This window comes from Molothrus aeneus, chromosome Z (assembly GCF_037042795.1).
Source record: "Molothrus aeneus isolate 106 chromosome Z, BPBGC_Maene_1.0, whole genome shotgun sequence".
NCBI lineage: Eukaryota > Metazoa > Chordata > Aves > Passeriformes > Icteridae > Molothrus > Molothrus aeneus.
In genome coordinates, this window is record NC_089680.1 from 675,536 (window position 1) to 701,515 (window position 25,980).

The 25,980-nt window shown below is 41.5% G+C and overlaps 1 protein-coding gene across 7 annotated transcripts in view; it reads left to right on the forward strand.

The window, feature by feature from the left end:
- The window catches only part of DYM (dymeclin), a 210,578-nt gene that overhangs the window by 97,507 nt on the left and 87,091 nt on the right, over positions 1-25,980 (forward strand). For 4 of the 7 annotated variants that reach the window (XM_066569260.1, XM_066569261.1, XM_066569262.1 and 1 more), the window contains one exon: positions 19,057-19,221. The exons of the other annotated variants lie outside the window; for them this stretch is intronic. In XM_066569260.1, coding sequence (XP_066425357.1) covers positions 19,057-19,221 — 165 coding nt within the window. The remainder of the gene's footprint in view (positions 1-19,056; positions 19,222-25,980) is intronic. 7 annotated transcript variants of the gene reach the window in all.

Consider the following 25,980-nt stretch of genomic DNA (forward strand, 5'->3'; position numbering starts at 1 on the left):
ACTTCAGAGCTTGGTCCTGGGTTCTGATTTTGTTCTGTTTTATTCTATGGCTGTTTCTGGAGCCCAAAGTGAGGTGTGTCCTTCTGGGTATGTTAGGGGCAAGAAGCAGTTACTTGCTAGTCTCAAGACCCAAGAATTTCCCTTTCACTCATTTCATGCAGCTTTTTATTAGGATCCTCTAATGTTTGGGAGCCTTATTCCTAATGTCTCTCAACCTGAATAGTTACAACATAACTTTAACAATGCTGCTTGATTTTTAGCTGTGATATTCTTATTGGAAGCAGACAAGACTTGTTCTGCTGCTTGACACTGATGAGTGCAGAAAGAAGGCAAAGGGGTGAATGGCAGAAAACAGGGAAAGGAGATTCTGTCAGAGTGGAAGATCATTGAGTCCAGCTGTTGTAGTCCTTATCCTTGGAGGTGTTTAAAAGCCATGGGGCACTTGGGGACCTGGGTCAGTGGTGGCCTTGGGCCCTGCTGGGGAATGGTTGGACTCAATGGTCATCAAGAGCTTTTCCAACCTAAATGGTTCTATAGTTCTATTCTATGATTCTGTAAATTAGTCTGAGATCTCAGTGCATTTGGAGAATGGTATGTTAGTTATGTTAGTCTGATAGGACAGCAGAGAGAAGGATACTGGCTATCTCAGCCATTTGGTGCTGGCAGAGTTGGAGCTGTATTGTTCTGCCTGGAAGTAATGTAAGGGTTGATAGAGAAAATGGTCATACTCATCAACTGAAGAAGCAAATCAAAGGCAATAAGATCTGTATTATGTATACTATGACATTCTTAAATAGTCCAAAGGCATTCCATGCTGTTGCTTTTAAGCTTCTGTCTTATTGTAGCCAGGCACTCTATATTATTATAAGTGGAAATTGTAATGACGGAGGTGACTTTAGATTTGAAACAGAACCAGCAAAAACAAGAGGAGTATTAGGGAAAGAGGATCTTATTCTGGAGTTAGAAAACTGTACATCTGGACAGTAGGGAAAAATGACCACCAAGACTGGAATTTAATTTGTCGCTGTGGTCATGATTGCTTGTAAATCAAAAGACACGACTTTAAAAATGTATTAAAATCTGTTGTAAAGTGTCCTATGGGAGTAGGACATGAGCAGGCTGGAAGGAAGAGCCAGTTCCAGGAGCAGCCTGTCTCCTGTTAGACTTTACTGCATTTTCTTCTCAGAAACTTTACAGCCTTGGGCTCCTTGGCAGGTTTAATCACGATGAAGGGAGTGTTTTAAGCTAATTTCCTCTCAAAATACACTAGATTTGCTATGAAGTTTCAGTTACCAAGAAAAGCAGTACAAATAAATGTATTTCTTAAGGGGCTGGTATTTAAGTCATATATGGTTCTTCCTTTTTCTGCCTTAAGAAGTCTGTTATCCACAATTACTAAATTTTGCCAGCAGTGATGGACCCAGCTTTGTTTCATGATGACAAAGCAGAATATATATATATGTTTATGCTCCTATTCTGCTTCACCATCAGAGTACAAGCATCTTAATCAGAAAGCGTTTTCTGCAAAGGACAAACAAAACAGTATTTATATTACATGAAGTATTTCAGGGTGTAGGTTTCTAAATTAAGTAGCTCTGAAACACTTAAAATCTGCTTAGCAATACAACTGAATAGACAGTCATAATTTAAACCTCACCAGATGCTCTAATGACTCCTTCCTTAATGTGAGAATTAATTCCATTTCCACACAGGCTTTTTCCTAATCCTATTCTGAGCAGAGACAGCCAATTGTTTTAAATTCTGAAGACTATTTTCTGTGAAAGAATGAGCTGGGAATATTCATGTAGTGCACTTAAGAGCTCAGTAAAATACAACTTCATAATGTTGGGTAATTTGTATCTCATTCCAGCAAAGCATGAAAATTGTCTGATTTGTGTAAATCTATCACAAGCAGCTGCTGGAAGTTAAAAATAGAAGTAATAGATGTTTCCCTAGTACGATCCAGGGTTCACTTAGTGTTGGATGTCCTCTGTTGTAGATTGCCTTGACTTTGAAATCCTTGCCTTCTCTGATCCCTGTATGGGCCATTCACTGAGGAGCTGGAATCAGTGATCCTTGTGGGTCCCTTCTAGCTCAGAATATTCTGAGATTCTCTGTGCACTGCTACCATGGGTTTGTGTTTAATTACGCAGAGCTTTTTTATCAGCAGATTGCTGAGGGTGGTACTGCACTGTACTGTGGAGTGCTGCTGTTTGTAGTATCTTAAAATTATATTTAAATGTACCTGCATAGTAGTGCGAGTATTCAGTTTGTCACTTAACACTGCAAGTCAGTTTGCATTAATTCCTTTAACCTATTTGGCAACAGCTTTTGTTCATTATATCTGGCTTTTCTGCAGCTTGCCTGACTGCTGTAGTATGTGTAACACTTGGAGGGTCTTCTTCAGATCAGCTGTGTTCTGGCATCTCCTCTCCATGTCATTCTAATAAAATTAGTGACAAGAAAAGGGCTGATCACTTCAGGCAAATGCTTTTTCTGTAGCTTCATGCTCTGGAATGTTTGCTGTTTCCTAAGCAGGCATATGCCACTAGAGGTTGCCATGCACCTCACTAATTAGACGTGGACTTTTAACATCGAATGATTTCATGGGGCTAGAAACACCATCCAGTTTTCCTTTTTTTGTACATAACCACCACAGCTGCTCATGTGCAGGGCTGTGTGAGACACTAAGAATTCTGTTGTTGCACTTGTGTTGATTTCTTTGGTAGTCACAGAGGTTTCAGGGAGATTCAGGGAATGACGTGAGTAAAGAGGTTTGTGTAAATTCTCCTGATGCTGGTGGGAGTCAAGTGGAATTAGAGAAGTATGTGTGCTTTAAAGGGGTACAGATCAGAGATGTGTGTAGCTTGTGCATGCTATGGGATGCAGTAGGTTGTACTTGAGTGTCATCACAGCCCTGCTGTACCTGCTTGGAGAGCAAAGTTGGAGGCCTGTGTACCAGCTGTAAACATTGTTTATTTCTTTTTTTTAATAAGTTGTGAGGAGTGTCCTTAAACATCAGTGCTTGTAAAGTCTGACTGCATTGCTGTAGTTCTTCACATCTGAGAGGAGGATGAAGCCCTGAATTCCCTTTTTACTCTTCAGTAAAAAAAAAGTCTTCATCTTTTTGTAGGGTTGATTATGTTTCTTAAGCTACTGTGAAAATTGCTACCCTTGATGATACATACTGCTGTATTTGAGAAGTTTCAGCTCCCCAACCAAACCATTTATTTGCTTTATGGTTTTCTATGTTAGTAATTTAATTTCTTTGGTATGGTTTCCTCTTACAGAAGTCTGATGGGATTTTCCTGAACAAAAATGTTTATGACTGTTGTTTAGGAAAAGGAGTACAGGATGTTACTTTAAACAGTGCTTTTAAAGCCCTGTTTATGCTGAACTGAAACTTGTCTTTAAGCTGTAATGTGTGAGTTTCTAGAGGAGCAATGAATTGCTACTGCAACATATTTCATACAATCCCAGAATAGTTTCAGTAGGAATGGACCCTAAAGCCCATCTTGTTCCACCTTCCATTCCATGGACAGGGACACCTTCCACTAGACTAGGTTGCTCGAAATCCTGTCCAATGTTTTCCTTAAAGTAACTGTAAATAAAATTTTTCCTTATACCTAATACAACCCTGCCCTCTGGCAGTGGGAGCCATTGCCTGGGTGCTGTCCCTGCAGGCCTTGTCCCCAGTCCCTGGGCAGCTCTGCTGGAGCCCCTGGAGGCCCTGGCAGGGGCTCTGAGGTGTCCCTGGAGCTTCTCTTGTGCAGCTCAACAGCCCCAGCTGTGCCAGGCTGGCTCCAGAGCAGAGGGGCTCCAGCCCTGGCAGCAGCTCCGTGGCCTCCTCTGCACTGGCTGCAGCAGCTCCAGCTCCTTGTGCTGCTGGAGCCAGGGCTGGGGCAGCTCTGCAGGTGGGCTCTCACCTGAGCCCAGGGGCACAGGGGCAGGATCCCCCCTGCCCTGCTGCCCACGCTGGGGCTCAGCCCAGGGCAGGGGGGTTCAGGCTGGGGCAGGTCCAGCTCTCACCCACAGCAGCCCCAGCTCCTTCTCCCAGGGCTACTCTTCATCCATTCTTTGCTGAGAAAAATTTGTATGAATAACTGTTTCAACAAAGAAGAAAAATACTTATAGAGCAGCAAGACCTGTGTGATCTGACCCTTGAATTAGAGGCCACATTGAACTGAAATATCTGAAATTGTTAGTGTGTGAGTGTGATGAAATTAAAATTTGCCAATTGCTTAATATCATTTAGTAGTGCCAATAATGAGATGTAATTGCTGGCTCAAAATTCTCTAGGCTGCTCACATAGGAAGATAAACAAATTTGTCTCCCACACAACTTTAGACTCTGAACTTTCTAGTTTTTCTGCCTTTTTTTCTTTGATGCCCACAGTGCTTTTGGGAAGCTCTTTAGCAGAGAGCTTCCTCTACCATTGGAGAATAGTAATGGGATAGTTGGAGCAGAGAACTAGTGAGATGAAGTTCATAAAATCAAAGGTGCATCTTAAGGGGAAAAATTTGGAAGCAATCCAGGTTGCTGCATTAATGCTTCAAACTTGTTTGCTTTCTAATTTAATTCTCATTTGGAAATGTGGCTATAGAACAGAAGTGTTTCATCTCATACAGGAGTTGTGATATTTAAATTATAAGATTTGAGCTACATTGGCATTTTAGACTTCAACTGAGATGTCTAAATTGAGCAAATAAAATTAGGTGAATAGAGTATGCAGTAATTTTGTTAAGCTCATAGTTCTGGCATCTTTCTTACAGCAGGGAAATGAATGGGGTTAAATTAGAGCAGTTTTTCAGATTAAAAACTTCCTAGAATTGTTCCAGATTTGGGAGTTGAAGTCTTTTGACACTAGGAAACCTTATTTTGAAAGGCTCTTTAATTCCAGGAATGTCAGCTTTCAGTAATCAAAAAGCAAGATAATGCTAGTAAGATGTTCAGTGACTGATTTATAACCTACACATTTATTAACACGTAACACAAAAGCTGATTCCACCCTCCTCGATTCCTTCTCTGTTGGTACTGTTGGAACATGGGGTTTGTGTTGCTTAGGGCTGCACAGCTCTGGGGGTGGTTTGAAACACACAGGTTTGTATCACACCATGGACACCAGGAGCCTGGGCTTGGGTAGGCTGTAATGGTACTGTAGGAATGATCAGTAGGCAAGGGTTTTACAACCTGGGTTCAAATCTTCATCTCTTAATTGGGCCATTAAATTAAATCTCAGTTTACTGATCTCTTAATCATACCAGGGAAGTGTTCACAATGGCAGGCCCTAGAGAAAAGAGACTGCTCCTGCTCCCACGGCAGCAGACATTGAGAGATTTCACAGGTTAAATTATAACATAATAAACGATGAAGCTGCTTGGAATTAGTGCTCTGTGGCCAGAGCTTTTAAATACTGAACCCTCTAAGCATCAGCTTTGTACTGCTCAATAGTGAACCCTCTGAGCATCAGCTTTCCCATTCCTTTTTTAGCCAAAAGAAAAGAAGAAAGGAGGGAATTGAGGGTAATGAACAGTTTCACTAAAGCAGTGAAATCTGCCTCTGCAAATAACGTGAGGGGAATAGTCAAAAATCTCTGGTTTCTGATAATGAAACTCAAGTACCTCCAGTCTGAGCTGTTCAAAAATAAAAGATAATTTTTTGTCCTCTTTCGAATCACATATGAGTTATGCTAGAAAGAAATTATTTTAATGATAGTTATCACAACAGTATGACTATTTTCTAAATTTTCTAAATGTGATTTTTAACCTCAGGCTTATGTTAATTTCACTGTCAGTGCAGGAAGCTCCACAGCCCTACTCTCCAATTCCATGCTTTAGGGGAGCCTGCTGATAGAAAAGGTGGCTTTTAGTAATTCCTATCCTTGATTATTTCCATCCAGTTCTCATGTCACTGAGGTGAACAGGCAAAGAGTATTTCTGTGGATATGGCTTCAGGTTTATCTGCAACTTAACCAGCTTGTTTAATTTTCTGTGTTTGCTTTAAAGCAGTAGCTGATGACCTGTTCATCCCAATAAACTTATATTGCCATTTGATACTTGGACTGGTGAATTTGTTACTTTGAAAAATCTGTATTGATTTTTCTTTCCATCCTTCACCTGGGTGTTATTTACCATGTGCTGTAAGATACAGGTTCTGGCAAGAAATTCTCTTCAGAATAGAAGGCTGCAGAATTGACTGGTTGACTTTGCCTCAGAAATAAGAATTAAAATCCTCAAAGACAATTTAGTGCTTCTTAAGTTTGAAATAGTTTGTAACATTTTTCTCAGAAAAGAAAGCATTTATTGTCTAGCCTGGATATAAAATGGCTTCTCTCTGCCAGAGGGCAGGGTTACATGGTATATTAGGAAGAAATTCCTGGCTGTGAGGGTGTGGAGGCCCTGGCACAGGGTGCCCAGGGAAGCTGTGGTTCCTCCTGGGTCACTGGAAGTGTCCAAGGCCAGGCTGAATAAGGCTTTAAGCAACCTGGGATAGAGGAAAGTGTCCCTGCCCGTGGTAGGGGGATGGAATGACATGATCTTGAAAATCTCTCAACACAAACCATTCTATGTTTCTATGATAAAATTACACTCTGTTTATGATAAACTGCTTTATAATGAGAATTTTTTTGACCCCTATGTAGTGCAGCAAAAGTGGTAATCCCGTTTTTATTAAGCATTCCAAGGAGAGTGAAAACTAATGTCTTCTCAGAAAAAGGGCCTTCATGATATTCTCATGCTCAGGCTGTGTTTGAAAGAGGGCACTGTGGAAATGGAACATCAGGCAGCTTCAAGCCCCTGAGCCTGAGCTTTGCTTTTCACCTGTGGGCTGCCGGTAGCCAAGGTTGTGTGTGCAGTAGGACACCTGGAGACGCTGTTTGAGTCACCTGGTGAAACCTTGGGCAGCTTTGCCTTCTCTTCCTTGAACTAACCACAGGCACAGGCTCCCTACTCTGTGTGCAGTGTTTTTTATACCCCTCATTCTCTGCTCTGTCACTGTTACTCCCCAAACCCACAGAGGGTCTTGAATCCCTGGGGTGCCTTTTATTGGGAGACAGAAGCGATTTATAAAGATCTCAATAGCGTTAAATAAAAGAAACATATGCTGGCCTTATTAGTAGCTTGTTGACCTAGATTAGCTGTGGGGAAGCTTATAAGCTGATCAACCATTCCAAAATTGGGAGGTGTCATTGCAATTAGTGGGAAAGGCTGTGACAAAAGGGAAGACAGCAATTGTTCTGACAAGGGAAAAGAGAATATTAGTAGCAAATGGGCTCTTGCTGGCATGACTTAGGGATGTAAATGGAATGAGTTAATTTTTTAAGAGGAAAGAAGCATCCTTTGTTACTAAGAATTGAGTGTATTTGTGGTGAAATGTACTAAAATGCTGCTTTAGCTATGTCAACAGCAAGAGCAGTACCCCATGCGTGCTTGTCTGTTTTTGCCTGTGTGTAACATATGGAGGTGAGGTTTTAGGCTGATATCAGCTGTTTCCAACATGGAAATATCATTGAACTTGGTTTAAGCCTGGCTGAACCTGCTGGGGATTCTGAGTGGGCATCTGATGGGACAGTAATACCCTCGTCCCCCATCTGGCATGAGCAGTTGAGTGCCCCACATGCCGTTGGAAGTGTTTGCAGCCCAGGACCCCAGCTCACGGGTCATGGAGGCTCCCCAGATGGACAGATTGGATCAGTGTGAGCCATGGAGGGGTACTGAGGGAGCAGTTGCCTCTTTCTGTGTCAGGGTTTTCTCACATGGACCAGAGCAGTTAAACTATCTTACCTCCTGCTCTGCAGTTAATGGCCACAGGACTCCTTTAAAATGACAGTTTGATTGCTTGTTTGGCTTTAAAAGATATTTAGTATCAAAATGTGCACCACTCTGAAAGCTCAGTTTTGTACAAGATAGTTTGTTCTTCCGTGGACCACTTTTTGTGTCTCTGCTGACTTATAGGTAACAACCAGCAGGATAATTCTGTCATTTTTGGGGGGCAAGGCACTACTACAACTCATTTGTCTTCCACCATCCCAAAAAATCATGTGGTATTTCAGAGCCTTACAGACTGCAAGTCACTGCCTGGCAGAATGTATGATTCAAATCAGCATAGAATTGAGGTGTGTTGAAGCCTTTCAGGGCATCCAGAGCGTCACATGTGTCACACAGAGCGGGAGTTAGGAGGAAGAAGGCCCCACTGTGACATCTTTAATATTATGAATGGCCCTTTCATCATTACTGTGCCACATAAGCTCTTTGGAAACAGTATAACTTGATAGAGTGTTCAAATTGGGGAATTAAACTTTTCTGTTTTGGTGTAACCTTGAAACTGTTGATCTTGTGAATCTCTTCTGATAGAGAAAAAATATCTGAGTAAACCTGTAGAGAAATAACTATTTTTGTGATAGACTTCCAGTGTTGTTTTACAGATGAATTTACAGAGCAGACTGAGGTTGTTCTGAGTTGTGTCACTTAAGTTTTCTGCATGTTTAATGCTACAGGACGCAAAAATGAGAAGTCAAGTAGGATTATTCCACTCCTGCTAATGCAATTTTGATTTCTTTTAGCTGGAAAAAAAATTTAAGGCCACTGAAGTATTTGCTGGGTTGTGTCCCATTGTATTATTTGGGATTTCGATTTCTAATGTGGGGGTCATAGAATGGTGAATCAGAAGGGACCTTAGAGATATCAAGATGTGATCTTTATAGATTTTGTGTTACAAAAAGACTTTTAAACCAATAAGTTGTTCCACAAAAGATTTTTCTGAGATTTAAAAAACCGAGGGAATTCTTTTAGAAACTATTATTTGCCATTCTAGTAGAATCCTAGAAACTGCTGTCTTGTCTTCTCAGTTTGTTTTGAATGGAACATATTTATGGGACAGTGTTCCTTAACAGAAATAGAGGTGACTCAAGATAATGACTTGCTTGAACCTGCAATTTATCCTCAGTTGCAGGGTATTTGGCTCATTAGTGCTTTATTCTGATACAACATGTACTCTTTCCTGCTTAGAAATTTTCCCTTTAGAAAAAACCGTGCACTGTGATCTGAAGAAATGAATAATGAACTTTTAAGGATTTATCTGACAAACTAAAATGGTTCTAAGTAAACATTAGTATGGAACAAAAATGTAGCCAAAAATACAGCATTAATTGTATTTTTATTTCCTTGTCAGGCTGCTGCTTATTTCACGTTTTAACTGATGTCATTATATACGTCTAGTATTTTTCCAGCTCTGCACTGCAGTGAACTAATGTCCCTCTCCGCTTGTGTGAAGTCAGGATAGGTATGAGTGGCTGCAGGGAGGGAAGCAGGGCTGTGTAATACCCAAATGATCGGTGTCAGTGCCCTCCAAATGCCTCCTTCCTTTCCACCACACATGGAAATTTTCAGTTCTTTCAGACCCCACACTTCAGTGAGGATTTTCAAATAGGCTTTCCAATGGATTTTGGGAATAGAAAATAAGAATCTATGAAAATTCTGAGTCTCTTAAGTACTCAAACTGAGGTATTTCCTACCACCGTGTATTTTCCCTGGCATTTTTGTGGCTCTCAAAGACAATATTGCACATTGAATCATCTGACATTTGTAAATGGAGGGTGAAACTATAGGTATAAGCAAAAGAATCAGGATTTAACAACTTTAATGTGCAGCAGGTCTTTATAACCATTGAATGACTCAGCCTATTTAATGGTAATGGCCTTCAGCGATTTTAGGAAATTACAAGCTTTTAGGTAAAGTAAGTGCACTTAGTTTTGTAATGAATAAACAAATTTACTATGAAGTTTTGTAGAGGCATGCTCCTGTGACTCAGTTGTGTGCTGAGGTCTGTCTGCAAGTACCCCAGTTAGCAGGGGATCGGATGGATGGATGGATGGATGGATGGATGGATGGATGGATGGATGGATGGATGGATGGATGGATGGATGGATGGATGGATGGATGGATGGATGGGTGGATGGATGGATGGATGGATGGATGGATGGGTGGATGGATGGATGGGTGGATGGATGGGTAGATGGATGGATGGATGGATGGATGGATGGATGGATGGATGGATGGATGGATGGATGGATGGATGGATGGATGGATGGATGGATGGATGATGGAGGGATGGATGGATGGATGGATGGATGGATGGATGGATGGATGGATGGATGGATGGATGGAGGGATGGATGGATGGATGGATGGATGGATGGATGGAGGGATGGATGGATGTTGGGTGGGAGAGTGGGTGGGGCAGAGGGGCTCAGACACCGCTGCCCTCGTGTGCTGTGCCCTCTGTTGCCGCTTCTCCCGATGCAGGATTTTCCAGGTTCAGGCAGACAGAGATGCAAATGCCTGTGTTAATGAGGGTGTTGTAGCATCCCTGTAATCCCATGCAGAGCCTGTGAATTATCACAAGTGTCTAGCCAAGGGATAAAAGGACAGGAGGTTTCCAAAACAACATTCCCATAGTAGCATCTCTTAAGCTGCCGGCGATATGTGCCTTCCAAGCAACCAGTGCATCTGGGTGATTAAAGCCTTCGCCTTCGTCTGAAACATCAGAACTGAATAGGCACTTCCTCTGAGCTCTTTTAGATCTTTTTTGCTTATGGGTTATCAGTTATTTCTGTCTGCTTTTAATATATAAATCCTTTTGTTCTTTCTGGTAGAACTTCATCTGTACAGAAGTAATTTGGCCTTTTCTGTAGAAGAATCTCATATATTTCTCATTTTGTTTTCAGTCTATCAGACATCTCCAGAACTTGTTTGGCTTTCATTTCCTTGCCCCCCTTCACTATAAATACGTTCATGCATAAATACTCCTCTCGTAAGCCTGTCGTGTACATTGGGCCAGTATTGTGACAGAGTGCTGCTTCTGGGCATGGGAACTTACATCTGTGACACATTATCACAAATAATCACTTCTTAAGCATTTAAATAATTTTCATCCTTTTCTATGTTGTTATGGCACCTTTAACCCCATGGTGACCCCTCGTCGCCAAACTGCTGTTTTGCAGTAATGTAATTTAAAATCCTGTCATCACTTTATAATGTAAGATATAAATTTAGGGATACTTGCATCTTAAAAGAAGGCCTGCAGGAATGAAGTATTTTTCAAAATCTATGAGAATGTTACTTAGCAGAGGACATTAGTTAGGGATCAGGGAAGAAGGGAAGTGTCAACAGTGGAAAAGGATCAAGTCAGGCTTACTTGAGAACTGACATTTCCATGTCCACAGGACCTGGTAAAACACATCCAAGTGTGCCATGTGTGTTGACTTGTGCCCATACAAGACCACTGTGTGGGATCACATCTGGAAAACTGCATCCAGGTTTTGGGCCCCTAGACATAGCAGAGGGGCTGCCAGACTGGAGGGAGTCCCGTGGAGGGCTGCATGATGGCTGGGAGCTGGTGTGGGAAGGTGGGCTGAGGGCACTGGGCCTGTTTAGCCTGGAGGAGAGAAGGCTTTGTGGCAAGGCTACAGTAGGGGGTTCACAGAAAGGGTGAGCAGCATTCCCATGTGTAGGAGAAGGCTACTGAGAAGATGGAGCCAGGCTTTTTATACAGAAGGGTGTGGCAGGAAGATGAGAGAGAATGGTCAGGAGGTTTCAGGCTGAGGGAAAAATGCAATTTTTCATGGTCATGGTAGAATTGGCACAGCAGCACAGGGATGTTGTAGAGTCTCTCCCCCAGAGGCATCTGAGACAATCAAATAAACCTCTGTTCAGGTGTGGATACAGTTTTAACCCTGCTCTGAGCAGAAGGTTGGGCTAGAGATCCCCTAAGGTCTTTTTCATTTTAATTGTGACTCTAATGTAAGAATATTAATTCAAAAAAATACTTAAACTGTATGAAAAATGAGGAATTTCTTAGGCAGTTTAACTGTGCTAACACCACAGTGGCAGAAACTCACCCCAAAGAAGCCCAGAACATCTTCCCGTGAAGCTGGGCATGTTGGTCTTTCAAAATGTTCTTGGTACTGAAATACAAACAGATAATTAGATTTCTGCTGTGGTTCATCAGTACCATAGTTCATCACGTCATCAGTGGCAGTATACTAAACACAAATGAAAAGTTCAATCCAAAATTCTATTTTTGCATTATTTATATGATGTATTTTGCTGTTGCAAGAATCACAGAATCCTAGACTGGCCCATGGTAGGAAGGGATTGTAAAAATCATCTCATTCCAACCCTCCTGCCATGGGCAGAGGCACCTTCCACTAGACCTCATTGCTCCAAGCCCTGTCCAGCCTGGCCTTGATATAGGCAGAGAGATTATTTGCCTTTCAGCTCTTTGTGCCTTATGAAATAACATTAATTTGTGACATATCAGGCAGAATAGAAATCAATTCTCATGGAGTGGATGATCTAATAAGTTGTTGTTACCATATATTTGGTGTTTGAGTACAGAATGTATTTCGCTTGGGTTTGTCTTTGGGAACAGAGGAGTAGTGACTAATAGGACTTCCTAGAACTCAAATTATCAAACATGAACAGTAATGTATGTCGTGACGTTCTGCCCACGTGTACCCAGGTAGTTCAGTGTGTTGATTAACATGTGCTAGTTTAATTAGCTTATACTTTCATTTATTTTTCTTTTAAAGACTTTCATATTGGCTTTCCTGTAGAGTCGTGTTGTAACATAACTGCCTTTTGAAAATACAGTGATTAAGTCTTCAAGCTTAGGGAAAGATGTTATTTGCTGTGCATTTTTTAAATTCTGCCGCAGAAACAATATGACCTAAATATTTAATCAGGCTTAGTAGAATTGGCTTTTTTTATTGCTGCAGATTAATCTAGTTTCTCTGAGCTAATACACATGGCATGTATATCTTCAAGACCTTTCTTTTTCTCAATAACGTTAAAGATTTATAGCTCTCATAAAATCTGGCATGTGCCAAGAAGAAGATTATGAATTACGATTACTTAAACTGGGAATTTTTCTTTTGAATCCTGTATATGCTGTTTCAGCCTAGGTTGTATGTGTAGAGGGGTTAGTGAACACTGGTTTTATACCACTTTTCTATACCCTGTCCAGCTTGCTTCCTTTCTGTGTCATTAAGATGTTGGCCTGGTGCTGTTTACATTTTTGCCTTTGCCCGTTTTAAAATAACAGTTGTTTTCACTAGAGAAAATATCATCTTTCTAGCTTAAACAAATAAGTGGCTTTGCGTGTTTTGCTTAGTGCTGCTGTCTTGTTCAAATCTTAAATTTTGGATGAAAAAATGAATGTAAATGTATAATGAATTTCCACAGTTCTTTTTTTCAAACTCTTATTTTTGCTAGGCATTTAGTCTGTGGCTGTAGCCTTATGTTCACTTCTTGAGTTAATGTGGAGTTTGAGTTAAATATTGGAAGTGATATGATCACCTAAGCCAAAATAATTTCAGTGGCCAATTAGGATGTTTAAATTTTCAGAGTACCTTTGGAAGAATCTTCAGCAAAGTCTTGCTTATTTGTTGGTTTTGACTATCTGATGGTTTCACACAAGTTGCTTGGAGGGCTTCCATATATCAGGGGGATAACTAAGGCTGCAGGAAGCTGTGACATCCTTTGTGCCATGGCATTCCCAGAGGGAAAACCGCATCCTGGTGTGCATCACACACAGCAAAAACAGTTGGTCAGGGGAGGGGATTGTCCCACTTTGCTCAGTGTTGTTGCAGTGTCATTTTGGGCACTGCATGCAGTTCTGGACACACCATCTGAGAAAGATGTGAAGGTCCTTGGATGCTTCCAGAGAAGGGCAACAAAGCTGGCAAAAGGGCTGGAAGGAATGTCCTGTGAGGAGCAGCTGAAGAGTCTGGGCTGGCCTCCTTTGGAGGGAAGGAGGCTGAGGCACAACATCATTGCTCCCTGCAGCAGCTTCCTGAGGAAGGGAGTCACCTTTTCTCCCTGGGATCTAGTGATAGGAAGGGTGGGAATGGTTCAAGACTGCCCAGGGGAGGTTCAGACTGGACATTAGGAAGCATTTTTTTATGGAGAGGTTGGTCAAACCCTGGAACAGCCTTCTTAGAGAGATGGTCCATCATGGAATCCCAAAATGGTTTGGGTTGGAATGGACCTTTAGTCTTGTATCATTCCAACCCCCTGCCGTGGGCAAGGACACCTTCCACTGTCCCAGGCTGCTCCAAGCCCTCTCCAGCCTGGCCTGGGCACTGCCAGGGATCCAGGGGCAGCCACAGCTGCTCTGGGCACCCTGTGCTTATGCTGTAGTATGGTTTAACTTGGTCATCCCTGAGCTGGTCAGGCAGTTTGACCAGAAAGTTGTAGGTCCCTTCCTACTGAAAATATTCTCTTCTATTCACGTGGCAACCTCCACCTTCCCTCTGGCTCTCCACATCAAACTCCCATATGTTTTAAAGTGTGTCTTTGATGCTCTTGCTTGACTCCTGTCATCAGAATACCTTTACTGACTGGGGTAAGAAAAAAGAGAAAAAACTTCTCTTTACGTTCATCAAATCTGCACTTAATTGCAAATAAATGCAGATATGCTGGGTTAATTTTTGTATGTGTGTAGAAATTGCATGTTTCCCCTACATTTGCCTGGGTTTCAGGCAGTGAGCAGTGAGTACAGTAGAGGGTCTCAGTGTTCATTTTAACTACTTCTGGTTCAGACAAATTTAAAAAGCTCTCAGGCAGAGGACCAGAGCTCCAGGATTACAGAAGATTGGGGTAAGTGGGTGAGAGTATTCTCACAGCAGTCAGATGAAGGCATTCATCTCTTGATGAGAACAGGCTGCCCTTGCAGGGTGGCAGAGGAAAGGACAGCTCAGAAGTTGGGGAGACTTAAAAGCAGGATCAATTACCCCTTTGAGGCAAATTAACTTTTTTTTTTCTTTTTCTAGGAAGTTGATATGGCTGACTAATGTGGTTTATTTGAGGGGGTTTTTTCCTTTTTTTTTTCTTTTCTCTTCTCTTTTTTTCTTTTGTCAGCCAATACTGCAGCTTCCTCCCTGCCCTCTCTATACCAGCTGCTGGGCAAGATTAGACAGTGCCATGATCAGAGAAGGAATCACTGAGGGATGCCAGAAACATGAGAGGAAAAAATTCTCAGGTAGCTTACAGGCTTCATCACAGATGTCAGGTTCTCTGTGCTGTCTCTTACAGTACCAAGTTACTTTAGGTATGTTTTTATTCCAAAATTCACATTATTGATGGTTAGCAAGTGAACATTTTTATGGTGGTTTTGGTGGTTTTTTCAATTTTTGTCTCTTTTAATTCTGCATCCTCAATATGTAGTAGAGAAAATGAAAAACAAACAAGAAACCTATAAAAATACCTATGAGATTAAATCCTTGGAGCGTTCTAAATGCTGCTTTCTGACTTTATAAAGACTGAATTTGGTGCTTTGCCATGATGCCTGTGAGTTTTGAACTTCTGTTATCTTAAAGATATTGTTGGGTTTTCATGTTTATGTTTCCATCCAGATGATATTCTGTAATCACAGAGGGTCCCAACTGATCCAATATGAGAGATGGGGAACTACCAGACAGAAAGGATCCTGGCACTTTAGTCTCCAAAATACTGATGCTGACCTCTGTTGCTTTGGATATGAAAGTTTTGGGTTTTGTGGCTTTCATGGCTGTTAAAGACAAAGAACTTCAATAACTTGATGTTTTGATGAGCATATGGAATTTTGTTCATAATTTAAACTTCTGTTGAATGTCACTGTGTATTTTGTGTAGTGAGAAGGCAAGAGAAGAGTTTTATTATTTTCATTACCATAAATAGAGTGATAGTTTATTGTTATGTATGAATAGTTACCTTTTTTTGATTCGGATAACTCAAGTTCCCCCAGATTACCTGACAGAGTTTTATAACAAGGCACTCTGCCTTTAAGCTTTTAGAAATGGAAGTGTCATGTTGTTGTATCAGAATTCAAAATGTTGATCGGATGGATTTCTATATGAGGAGATTACAGTCTTTTGAAGTGGGATTTTAGTTCAGTGTGAGCTACAGTTTTGTTTTCCAGGTAAACAGGATACCTGAATAGCACACATGCACACACACACACCTGAAATCAAGTATGATTGTCTTTATTTTTTGCAGTAGTGTTTTTCAAATATTTCAGTACTGTATTGTAGTTGAAGATTGATCACCATTTGCTATAAAGTAAAAGAAATGTTCCCCATAAAACATGCAGAAAACAAAAATTTCAGTAAAAGTAGATGTAACTGGAAACCTCATTTCTGGTGGATCAAGTAAGCTTATTTCAAACTCACAAGCAGTCAGTGAAAATTGATGTCAATGTCTCTTAATGTACATGGTCTTAAAGGAACTCTGCTCTTAAGCCTTGATTTTATTCTGATTTACTTCAGAGGGTTTAATAACAAAAATGCTTAGTCTTCAATTTGATGTAAGTTCTGCTGGTCAAAGTGGCTATGAAAGTCACAGAGTTATGAGATTGCACTGCTCTTGATGTGAGTTTAATGTCAAACTTCTCAAGTCCAGCTTTGAAAATAGGAATGCCTATGGAGGGCAGTGCTGCTGAAACTGGGTGTGTCTCCAGAACCTCTGGGTGATGTTTTGGGAAAACTTCTCCTCCTCCACCACATGCTGTCACCTCACCCTGTTGGTCAGTTAAGCCTGAATACGGTGATGGTGATTATGGGATCAAGTCCTGTTCTTCCCATTTATGGAGAATGTTGGCAGGGGTCAAAGATAGTTGCTATCACTTTCTCTGTGTAGCCAGCCTGGCACAGCTGGGGCTGTTGAGCTGCACAAGAGAAGCTCCAGGGACACCTCAGAGCCCCTGCCAGGGCCTCCAGGGGCTCCAGCAGAGCTGCCCAGGGACTGGGGACAAGGCCTGCAGGGACAGCACCCAGGCAATGGCTCCCACTGCCAGAGGGCAGGCACAGATTTTGGGCTCTTGGCAATTAGGAGTTGCTGGCTGGGAGGGTGGGCAGGCCCTGGCCCAGGGTGCCCAGAGCAGCTGTGGCTGCCCCTGGATCCCTGGCAGTGTCCCAGGCCAGGCTGGATGGGGCTTGGAGCAGCCTGGGACAGTGGAAGGTGTCCCTGCCCACGGCAGGGGTGGCGCTGGATGAGCTTTAAGGTCCCTTGCAACCCAAACCACTCTGGGATTCTACAATGGAAGACCAGTTCAATTTCTTGATAAATCTAACAAGACTGAATAGCTGGAAGGAGTTTTCTAGTAAGAGGCCTGGTTAAATATGGTAAATGGTAACAGTGGGCTTAGAACCATTTAAATGTTCAAAGCATCATCATTCTAAATTATGCTCTCTATTTTGGTTTTGGAAAAAAGCATGTTGCCTCTCCAGGTAGCTGGAAGAGCAGGCTTGTGGGTTGAGGGTTTTCTTTAGTATGGGACCCTGTAAATCCTTTATCTTGTCCATCCCTGGCCTGTGGAGTGAATAGAATAGCCTGCCTTGCTCACAGTGTGCTGTGGTCAGGAAAGCAGAAAAGGCGGGAAAGCTTAGGAAATGGCATCCTTGAGCTTCTCCATCTCCTGACAATTATCATGTCTGCAAATGAAGTGCCAAAAGGGATCTTGTGTTCTTAAACTTCCTGAGCAAACATAGGACTGATGTAATCCAGTAGTGAGTGTTGTTTAAAGCAAAGCAGAGGGAGGTTGGTTTTGGTGCAGTCTTGGTCTGAGAGTCCCACTGATTGCACTGATTAGCTGTTGGTGGCACTCTTTTTTGTCCTGTTTTTTCCCCAAGGTACACAAATGTCTCAGGAAAGTGTTTCAGGCGCATGTGAGTGACTATGTCAGATAGGGATTTAGAGAGACGGTAGCCTGTGAAATGCAGGTAGTTGGGTTATGTATAACCCCTGGGCCAATTTTCCAGCTAGGATGCCATGAAACAATGGGTTTTTTTGATTTGGATGGAGCCTAGAGTTCAGGTGTTGTTGGTTCTTGCCAAAGTTAGCAGAAGAGACTTGGTTTCATAAATCTCCATGGGAAACTTTCCCATTTTAGCACTCCATGGATATGTTTGTCCTGGAGAGGGCTGTGTCCCCTGGCTGCAGATGAGGTCAGCAGAGCCTGGTAGGACCATCATGAGCTGACCTTTTTGTCTCTCAGTATTTAGGGCCAGTTAAAACACTTTCTGGACAACTTAGAATCACAGAATCATTAAGGTTGGAAAAGATCGCTGGGATTACCAAGTCCAGCTGTAAGATCACTGAGACACATCATCACATCACATCATCATACTTGGCACACCCTGGGCTGTGCACTATTATGCAGTGAAGTACTTTCTATACAAACCCTATAATAAAAGGTAGTTGAGGTTATGTTTTCTATGTGCCTCAGAGCTTTCCAGTGATGCAGTTTGTTGCAGGTGAACGGCGCTAATGAATTTATTTTCCTTTCCATATGAGTGGGAGGATATCCTGTGCATAGGCATAGGGAATATATCTCTTACACAGGTGCATTCATTGTTGCTTAATATCAATTTTAAATGTTTTATTGCTTGCTCTGTAGTTACTTCACAGAAGTGACTCTAGCCCTTCATGGAAAAGCTGGCCAGGTCTTAATTGAGTAACTCTGTTATGATTAAGCATCGCATTTGAGCAACTAGAATTAAATACAGGAATGCTCTACCACTGAAATCCCAGACTACAAGAGCAATAACTCAGGATGGTTTTTTCCCCTTTAAGTCAACTGTCAGTTTTCATGAAAGGCAGTTAAATTTTGTGAACATTCTTAGGTCTTTTTTAAAGGTAACCTTTGTAAATCAGGGACCAGTCTCCTGCATTTATTGAGAGAGATAAAACTTCTCTTAAGATGATACTGGGAGCAAAAAACAGGGGGGAGGAGGGAGAGAAATGACACACACACCCAAAAGAAGCCCAAATTCTTGTGTCTAATGTGTGAGACTTGGCAAATTCCCCGTGCAGCAGTGACAGAACCAGCATGTGGGCACAGGGGCAAACAGATCCCTCTGTTTCTTGAAACTGTTTGTTTTATGTCAAACCGCTCCATTGCTTTCTTGGCATCTTCCATTGACTCTTGGCACAAAAGCCAGGGATGTTAAACCATGACTTAGCTTTCTTAAAGGAAAACACCTCTTTTTTCTGTTTTGTCTCCCTCTACCCTTGTCTTTCAGTTATACCTGCCGCCACTTGCGGAGATATGTGTATGTCTTGGACAAACTGTATTTCCCCCACTCCCACTGCTCTACGCTGCAGCATTGCTTCTCGACCCTCAGTGACAATGGAGAGGAACTCTTGTCTTTAACTTGTTCTCACATTCTCAGATCCTATGCTTCCAGGTTATTAACCTCTCCTCTCCATTTACTGCATGCTGCATGCCCTGTGACTGATCTGTGCATGTTTTCAGTTAACTGATGAATAATTTTAATTTCTAAGGGGGTAGTTTGTGTCTTTATGACATCCTTGATGTATATTCTAAAAAGTGTGTTAGAAATGGGAGTCTACTAATGGTTTGGTTTGTCTTTTTAAATTTAGAATGCAAATTCTTCAGCCTTTGGAAGCTTTAAATGCTTTTTATGTTAAAGTATTTTAATCCATTTCCAAAGCCTTGACATAAGAACTTGAGCTGTGATTCACAAAACTTCCATTGCAGTTGCACAGTTTGTTTGGAGTTGGTGCAGAGGTTACATGCAAGTGTCTAATACTTCTTGACACCCTTTTTTTTTTTGTAACGTTGTCCATATAATTTGTTTTCAAGAGTAGAAATGATAGAGCTTTTGCCTCAAGTTCAGGAAGTTTTTGTGGAAGTTAATCACATGATTGTTTGTGCTGGAAAAGCCCTCTAAGATCGAGTCCAAACACTAGCCAGCACTGCCAAGGCCACCACTTACCCATGTCCCCAAGTGCCACATCCACACAGCTTCTAAGCCCCTCCAGAGATGGGGAATCCACCTCTGCCCTGGGCAGCTGTGCCAGTACCTGGCAACCCTTGGGGTTAAGAAATTCTTCCCAATATCCAACCTAAACCTCCCCTGACACAAATTGAGTCCATTTCCTCTTCTGTTGATTGTTACTTGGGACAATTAAAGATCTCTCCTTTTTTGTATGTCTGATTCCTTTTGATTATACAGAATAAGAATTATGAGAATCCACCAGCCCCAAATCCTTCTTTGTGATAGGGAATTATAGATGTTCTACAGAAACTGTAAAAAGGGTGAATATAAAAGTAAGTCCTACTTGCCATACCCAAAGGATTTCTCTTAGCTATTTACTCCAAGTAAAATTTAAAGTTTTACTATTACATTGTTGATGCTGTGGATAATTAAATATATTAACCTAGTCCCTAGAAGCTTTGGGAAAACAAGGGGAAAATTGCGTGACAAAATTGATCAGAACATGGAAGGCATCCAGGGTGGAAATGCAGCTTCCCAGCAAAGCCAGCATACAATAGCAAGGGACCACACAGTAAACATAAGTAAAACCAGCTTGATTGTCAAGGGAAGAAAATACGGCATGCAAGCTGAAATAGCTCTTTTTGTACAAAAGAAAAAAATTATAGTAGTACATAATGATGGAGAATTACTCTGAAGATCTCAACAGGACATGAAAATCTAGCTGTCCCAGGGGCATTCTCCAGATTAATTTGGAACAGGGACATGGTATTAAAGTAGTCAAAGGCCTGAGATTTCAAAGGCTTATTTAAAAATGAATACTAATAATAAGTGCAGTCTACACTACAATCTTCTTTCAGATGTAATGTTTGACATGTAGAAATGATATCCTGAAAATGTAAAATAAGTAGTGTAATTCTTCCAGCTTGTTTCCATGAAATTTTTGTAATTCTGTACAGCAACAGCACTACACATTGAGCTGAAAAAATCACCCTTGGGAGACTGAGTTTTTCTCCATGGATATTGCATCTTTCAGGTGTTCTGTGGATGAAAATAAGCACTGATAACACTGTATGTGTTTTCATGTAAGAAGCCTGTGAAGTTTTTAGAGCAAAAACATTCATCTAGTTACTCCCCACTTACCACAAGTGATGGAGATATTTTTTACTGATATCACTTTCTGAAATAGGGCTTATGCATCAGTTGAGGTATATTAGAGTACATCAATCTGGGAGATTGTAAAATCTCAGATTTTCATTGCAGGTTATCTTTTTCTGAGATAGGAGGAGAACAGAGGATTTAAAATAGAAATTGCTGCTGGAAAAATATAGAGGTAGCTGTTTTTTATGGCTAATTCTCTATTGTTGTTTTGATATTGGATGATTACAGAAGTACAGTCAGGAAATTTGCCTGTCTAAGTCTGTAAGTAGCATGGAATACAACAAAATAAGTGAGGTGTCAAAAGCTTTTTGTTTGAATCCATGCATCCATCCTCTATTAAAGTACTACAGTGTTTTATTGTGTGATCAGCCCATTTAGAGAAGAGATGGAATTTACAAATTACTGAAGGCAAAGGATAATTAATTATGGTGATTCATAAATCACCATCCCACCATCCAGTATTCCTGGCAAAAAATATAAATTTTAGTCCAGAGCAGAAGGTCTCCAACGATGCTCTGATACCCGCAGATGGTGTTGCCTGTCTTTGTACTTATCAAAAAATTACAGTTTTCATTACTATTTTGGTAGATTTTATGTGCAAATATATTAATGTTTGCATTAAATATGTTCAAAAGCAGCATGGGCAGCAGGGCAGGGGGGATCCTGCCCCTGTGCCCCTGGGCTCAGGTGAGAGCCCACCTGCAGAGCTGCCCCAGCCCTGGCTCCAGCAGCACAAGGAGCTGGAGCTGCTGCAGCCAGTGCAGAGGAGGCCACGGAGCTGCTGCCAGGGCTGGAGCCCCTCTGCTCTGGAGCCAGCCTGGCACAGCTGGGGCTGTTGAGCTGCACAAGAGAAGCTCCAGGGACACCTCAGAGCCCCTGCCAGGGCCTCCAGGGGCTCCAGCAGAGCTGCCCAGGGACTGGGGACAAGGCCTGCAGGGACAGCACCCAGGCAATGGCTCCCACTGCCAGAGGGCAGGCACAGATTTTGGGCTCTTGGCAATTAGGAATTGCTGGCTGGGAGGGTGGGCAGGCCCTGGCCCAGGGTGCCCAGAGCAGCTGTGGCTGCCCCTGGATCCCTGGCAGTGTCCCAGGCCAGGCTGGATGGGGCTTGGAGCAGCTTGGGACAGTGGAAGGGGTCCCTGCCCATGGCAGGGGTTTGGTAACAGATGGTCCTTCAGGTCTTTTCCAACCCAAGCCATTCTGTGTTTGTCAGGTTTTCAGTGTTCTGTAGATGTGTGTGAGAACCTGGTGGTGATGTGGCACAGGCACACCACACCCCACACTTACTGGACAGCCAACATTGGTTAAAGCAGGGAAGAGGGAATGCAAAATAGCACATATTTTGCTGTCCCACAGGGAGCAAGCCCATAGCACCAGATTTCCAGGCAGCTTTCATTGGTATTTAGTGCTAGTGTTGCTTTGGGTCTATTGCAAATTCTAGAAACATAGTGGGTACAATACCCATTTTATTATGCACAGCATTAGCATAGCATAAATATTGAGCCTGGGTTTGTAATGCAAAATTCCTAATATCTAATAATTCTGTTTTGACTGTGCTATGTATTTTTTATTGCAGCAACTGTGCTTTGTGATGTGAGATATGTTTGCCACTATTACTGTTTTCTTTTGCATTTCATATTCATCATGTGATATTTTAATGCTCGTGTGTGTTCCTGTTTTCTTTTAAACCTCTCTGGGTTGCAGTCAAGCTCAGGAAAATTGCTTTTGAAGGCAGACTGGCTTAGTGCATGTACTGGCAAAGAGGCAGCTAACAAGCAATGATTAGTTCTGGGATGCTGAACAAATTATGGACAGTTTTAGTTTCATAGCAAGCTTGATACTGTGTGTGAAAGCAGGAAATACAGTTTTGCTGAACTTTGTAAATTGGGTAAATATGTCTTAAAGTTGCAGAGATAAAATTTATTATGGATTAATTTTAATTAAGGGTTTTTTTCCTAAGTAAAAAAGACCAAGAAATATGATATCAAATTGACATTAAGTTTACCCATTTTGATTATCTTTTATTACTTAATGCTAGGTTTGTTTAAACAGCAAAATGTATCTCATAAGATTATAATGCTGCCTTTCAGAAGCGTTTTGGCATTGTCTGAAGCATATGGAGAATGAGCTTTGCAGCCATCCTTCTCCCATGCCATCAGAGTCAATGGAATTATGCAATTACATTCATTTAAGAATGTGCTGCCTTATTGGGATCGCGGCCTTGGAGCTTAGCTTTGAGAAATGCTGCTAATTTACTAGAAATGGTTCTGTTGCTGCAACCTGATGCTCAAGTGCTGCTTAAAGCCAACTTGAATTTTTTTATCCAGTTTCCAGTTCCTTTTTCCTTGGAGTGCGAGCTGTGCTGAGGCACAGAGCCTGGATCCCAGTCCTGTGTCCTGGTATGGATTACTACCCTGACAATGCAGGAAAGGTGTCTAGGTATCATCCTCAAAAACAACTTAAGCATTTGCAAATCTGACATATTTTCTTTGACTTTAGTCTGTGAAAAGAAGGTGGGGAAAAACATAAGTCAAACGTGTATTATTGAACCTTAAATGGCTTTTGCTTGGATTAATAGGATTTATTCTGTGGAGATGTGCAACAATTCATATTCTTTCAAATGAGGCTTGGCAGATGTGAATTCTTTTTCTCCAATAATCGTGAGCATTTGTTGCCATTGAGTTTTTAGGCAGTTAGTGTGAAAAACACCCTAAGTTAGTGCGAGTAAAATAGTCAATGCATCAGCCTTGTTTAGAGTCATTAAATGCTTTGGGTTGGTAGGGACCCTAAAGTTCATCCCATTCTACCCTCTTCCAGGGACACCACCCACTATCCCAGGTTGCTCCAAGCCCTGTCCAGCCTGGTCTGGAACACTTCCAGGGATAGGACAAACATTGATCCTTACTTCACTGTGAGCTTAACCTGTCAGAGCTTTCATAAATGGCTCCACATTTGTCATAGAATTAAAAGTAGAGTAATGAAGATGGCAGAATCTGGATCTGTCACAGGCAAGAACAGCTTCACTTCATTTATCACTAAAGCAGGCTATTTTTAGAATGTTAGATAGCATAGTTCAAAATATTTTTCCCTAAAGAAAAATTTATTTATCTAATACATGTAAAAAGTTGTTAGATTTAAGCACTCTTCAGAAATAACAAGCTTGTGGGTTTTGTTTTTTTTTACAATACTGAATAAAAACATTATTTTTCTGCAGGATTTTTAAATAAGATTCTGCACTTTGCTTCCAAAGTTGGCATTTTACCAATGATCTTTTCCCTTCTCTTTTTCCTTTCTGTTCCCCCAAACACCATTCAGTGGTCTCTGCTCAGCATCCTGCCGAGCTGAGAGGCTATGGGGACTGGATCAGTGCCATTCAGGGACTGCAGTGTCATTACATTATCAGAAAGTATCATTATGGGTGGGCTGGGAAATTTTCCTTGTTATTGAAACATGGCATAGTATCTCCAGCTTTTGGAGTCAGAGTTGGAAATGGTACATTTTTGTGACAATGAACAATTTTTTTTGTCTTAATGCTGTGCCACTGATAAATTCTAACTGCTTCCATTACCAGTGTTAAACCTGAACTCTCAAAGGTGGTCTTTTTTCTACTGGGCTTAATATGCACAGTTTTACTTTTTATTTTCAATGCCTGCCCAATGCTGTGAGTTACTGTAATTGTCAACCAATAGTCATTGAGTTCAGTAGTTATGGTGTATTTTAAACTTCAGTCTTAGGCAGACCATGGAACAGCTGAACAGAATTTAATTAAGTCACTTAAGAAGTAAATAGAAGCAAGAACAAGTGAAAAAAAGACAAAAGAAAAAAAGACAATCGCACTGCACTAATATTTCTTCAAGGATTCAGGCTGGTTTGTTAATACCCATATGCTGATATTTCTCTAGAGTGGCCTGTAAATTTCTATGGAAACTCTGTTCTCTGATCTTCCATGCAAGATGGTTTGTGGGGCTCAGTTTCTGAGCTGGGGGGCACAGCTCAGTAGATGAGGCTTTTTTTTTTGGCTGCTGTGTTGGTGTGGATCATTTCCCCAAAATCCAGCTCATTTGATAATTTTTCTTTGGGGGAAAAAATAAAATTAAAAAAAAATAAAGGTCAGAGGTCTGTTGAATGAATATAATTTAATATTTTATTGCTTTGTGATTTTTAGTCAGCTGCTCATAATTTTGTTGGAGGCTTGGAGTTGTTTATTATGGAAGGATCGCTTTACACTCAACATCGAGTGACTTGGCAGAGCAGAATTGTTTATAAATAATTCTATTACAGATTATTTATCTTTGTACTGCATAGCATAGTGATCAAGAAGCCAGTGAGATATAAAATCAACGGTATGGATATTCATTGGGTGAAGAACTGCCTGGCTTGCAGGACTCAAATACAGTTTAACTGGATGTTTATCAAGTGAGTGCATGTCTAGTGGAAACCCTCTGCATTGATTTGTTAAGTCCTGGCCTATTTAAAATTAAGTACCAAAAATAGTTTTTAGGGAAGGAGCAATCAGTGAAGGGGAGAGATTGCTGATATGAAAATGTAACTGTCTAAGCTTGATGAAAGCAAGGTGTATTTTCATGAAGCTGGTGGAATTCCACGCACATAGATCATGCTGCAAGATAAAAGGAACCGGTTGACTTTGAAAGAAATCAGAAGTACTCTATGGCATTTTTATGAGTTTGCTTCTTAAATTATTTGGAAGATCAAGGGTGAATAAATCCTTCAATAAGAGAGCTCTTTAATAAGATTTGTCAGGGGAGGTTTAGGTTGGATATCAGGGAAAGGCTCTTCCCCAGAGGGTGCTGGCACTGCCCAGGCTCCCCAGGGAATGGGCACGGCCCCGAGGCTGCCAGAGCTCCAGGAGCCTTTGGACAGCCCTGCCAGGGATGCCCAGGGTGGGATTGCTGGGGGTCTGTGCAGGGCAGGAGCTGGACTGGGTGATCCTGGGGGGACCCTTCCAGCTTAGGATATTCCATGATCCTGTGCAAAAGTACAATGCACTCCAGTAGCTGGAAAGCAAACCCAGCTGAGACTGGTCTA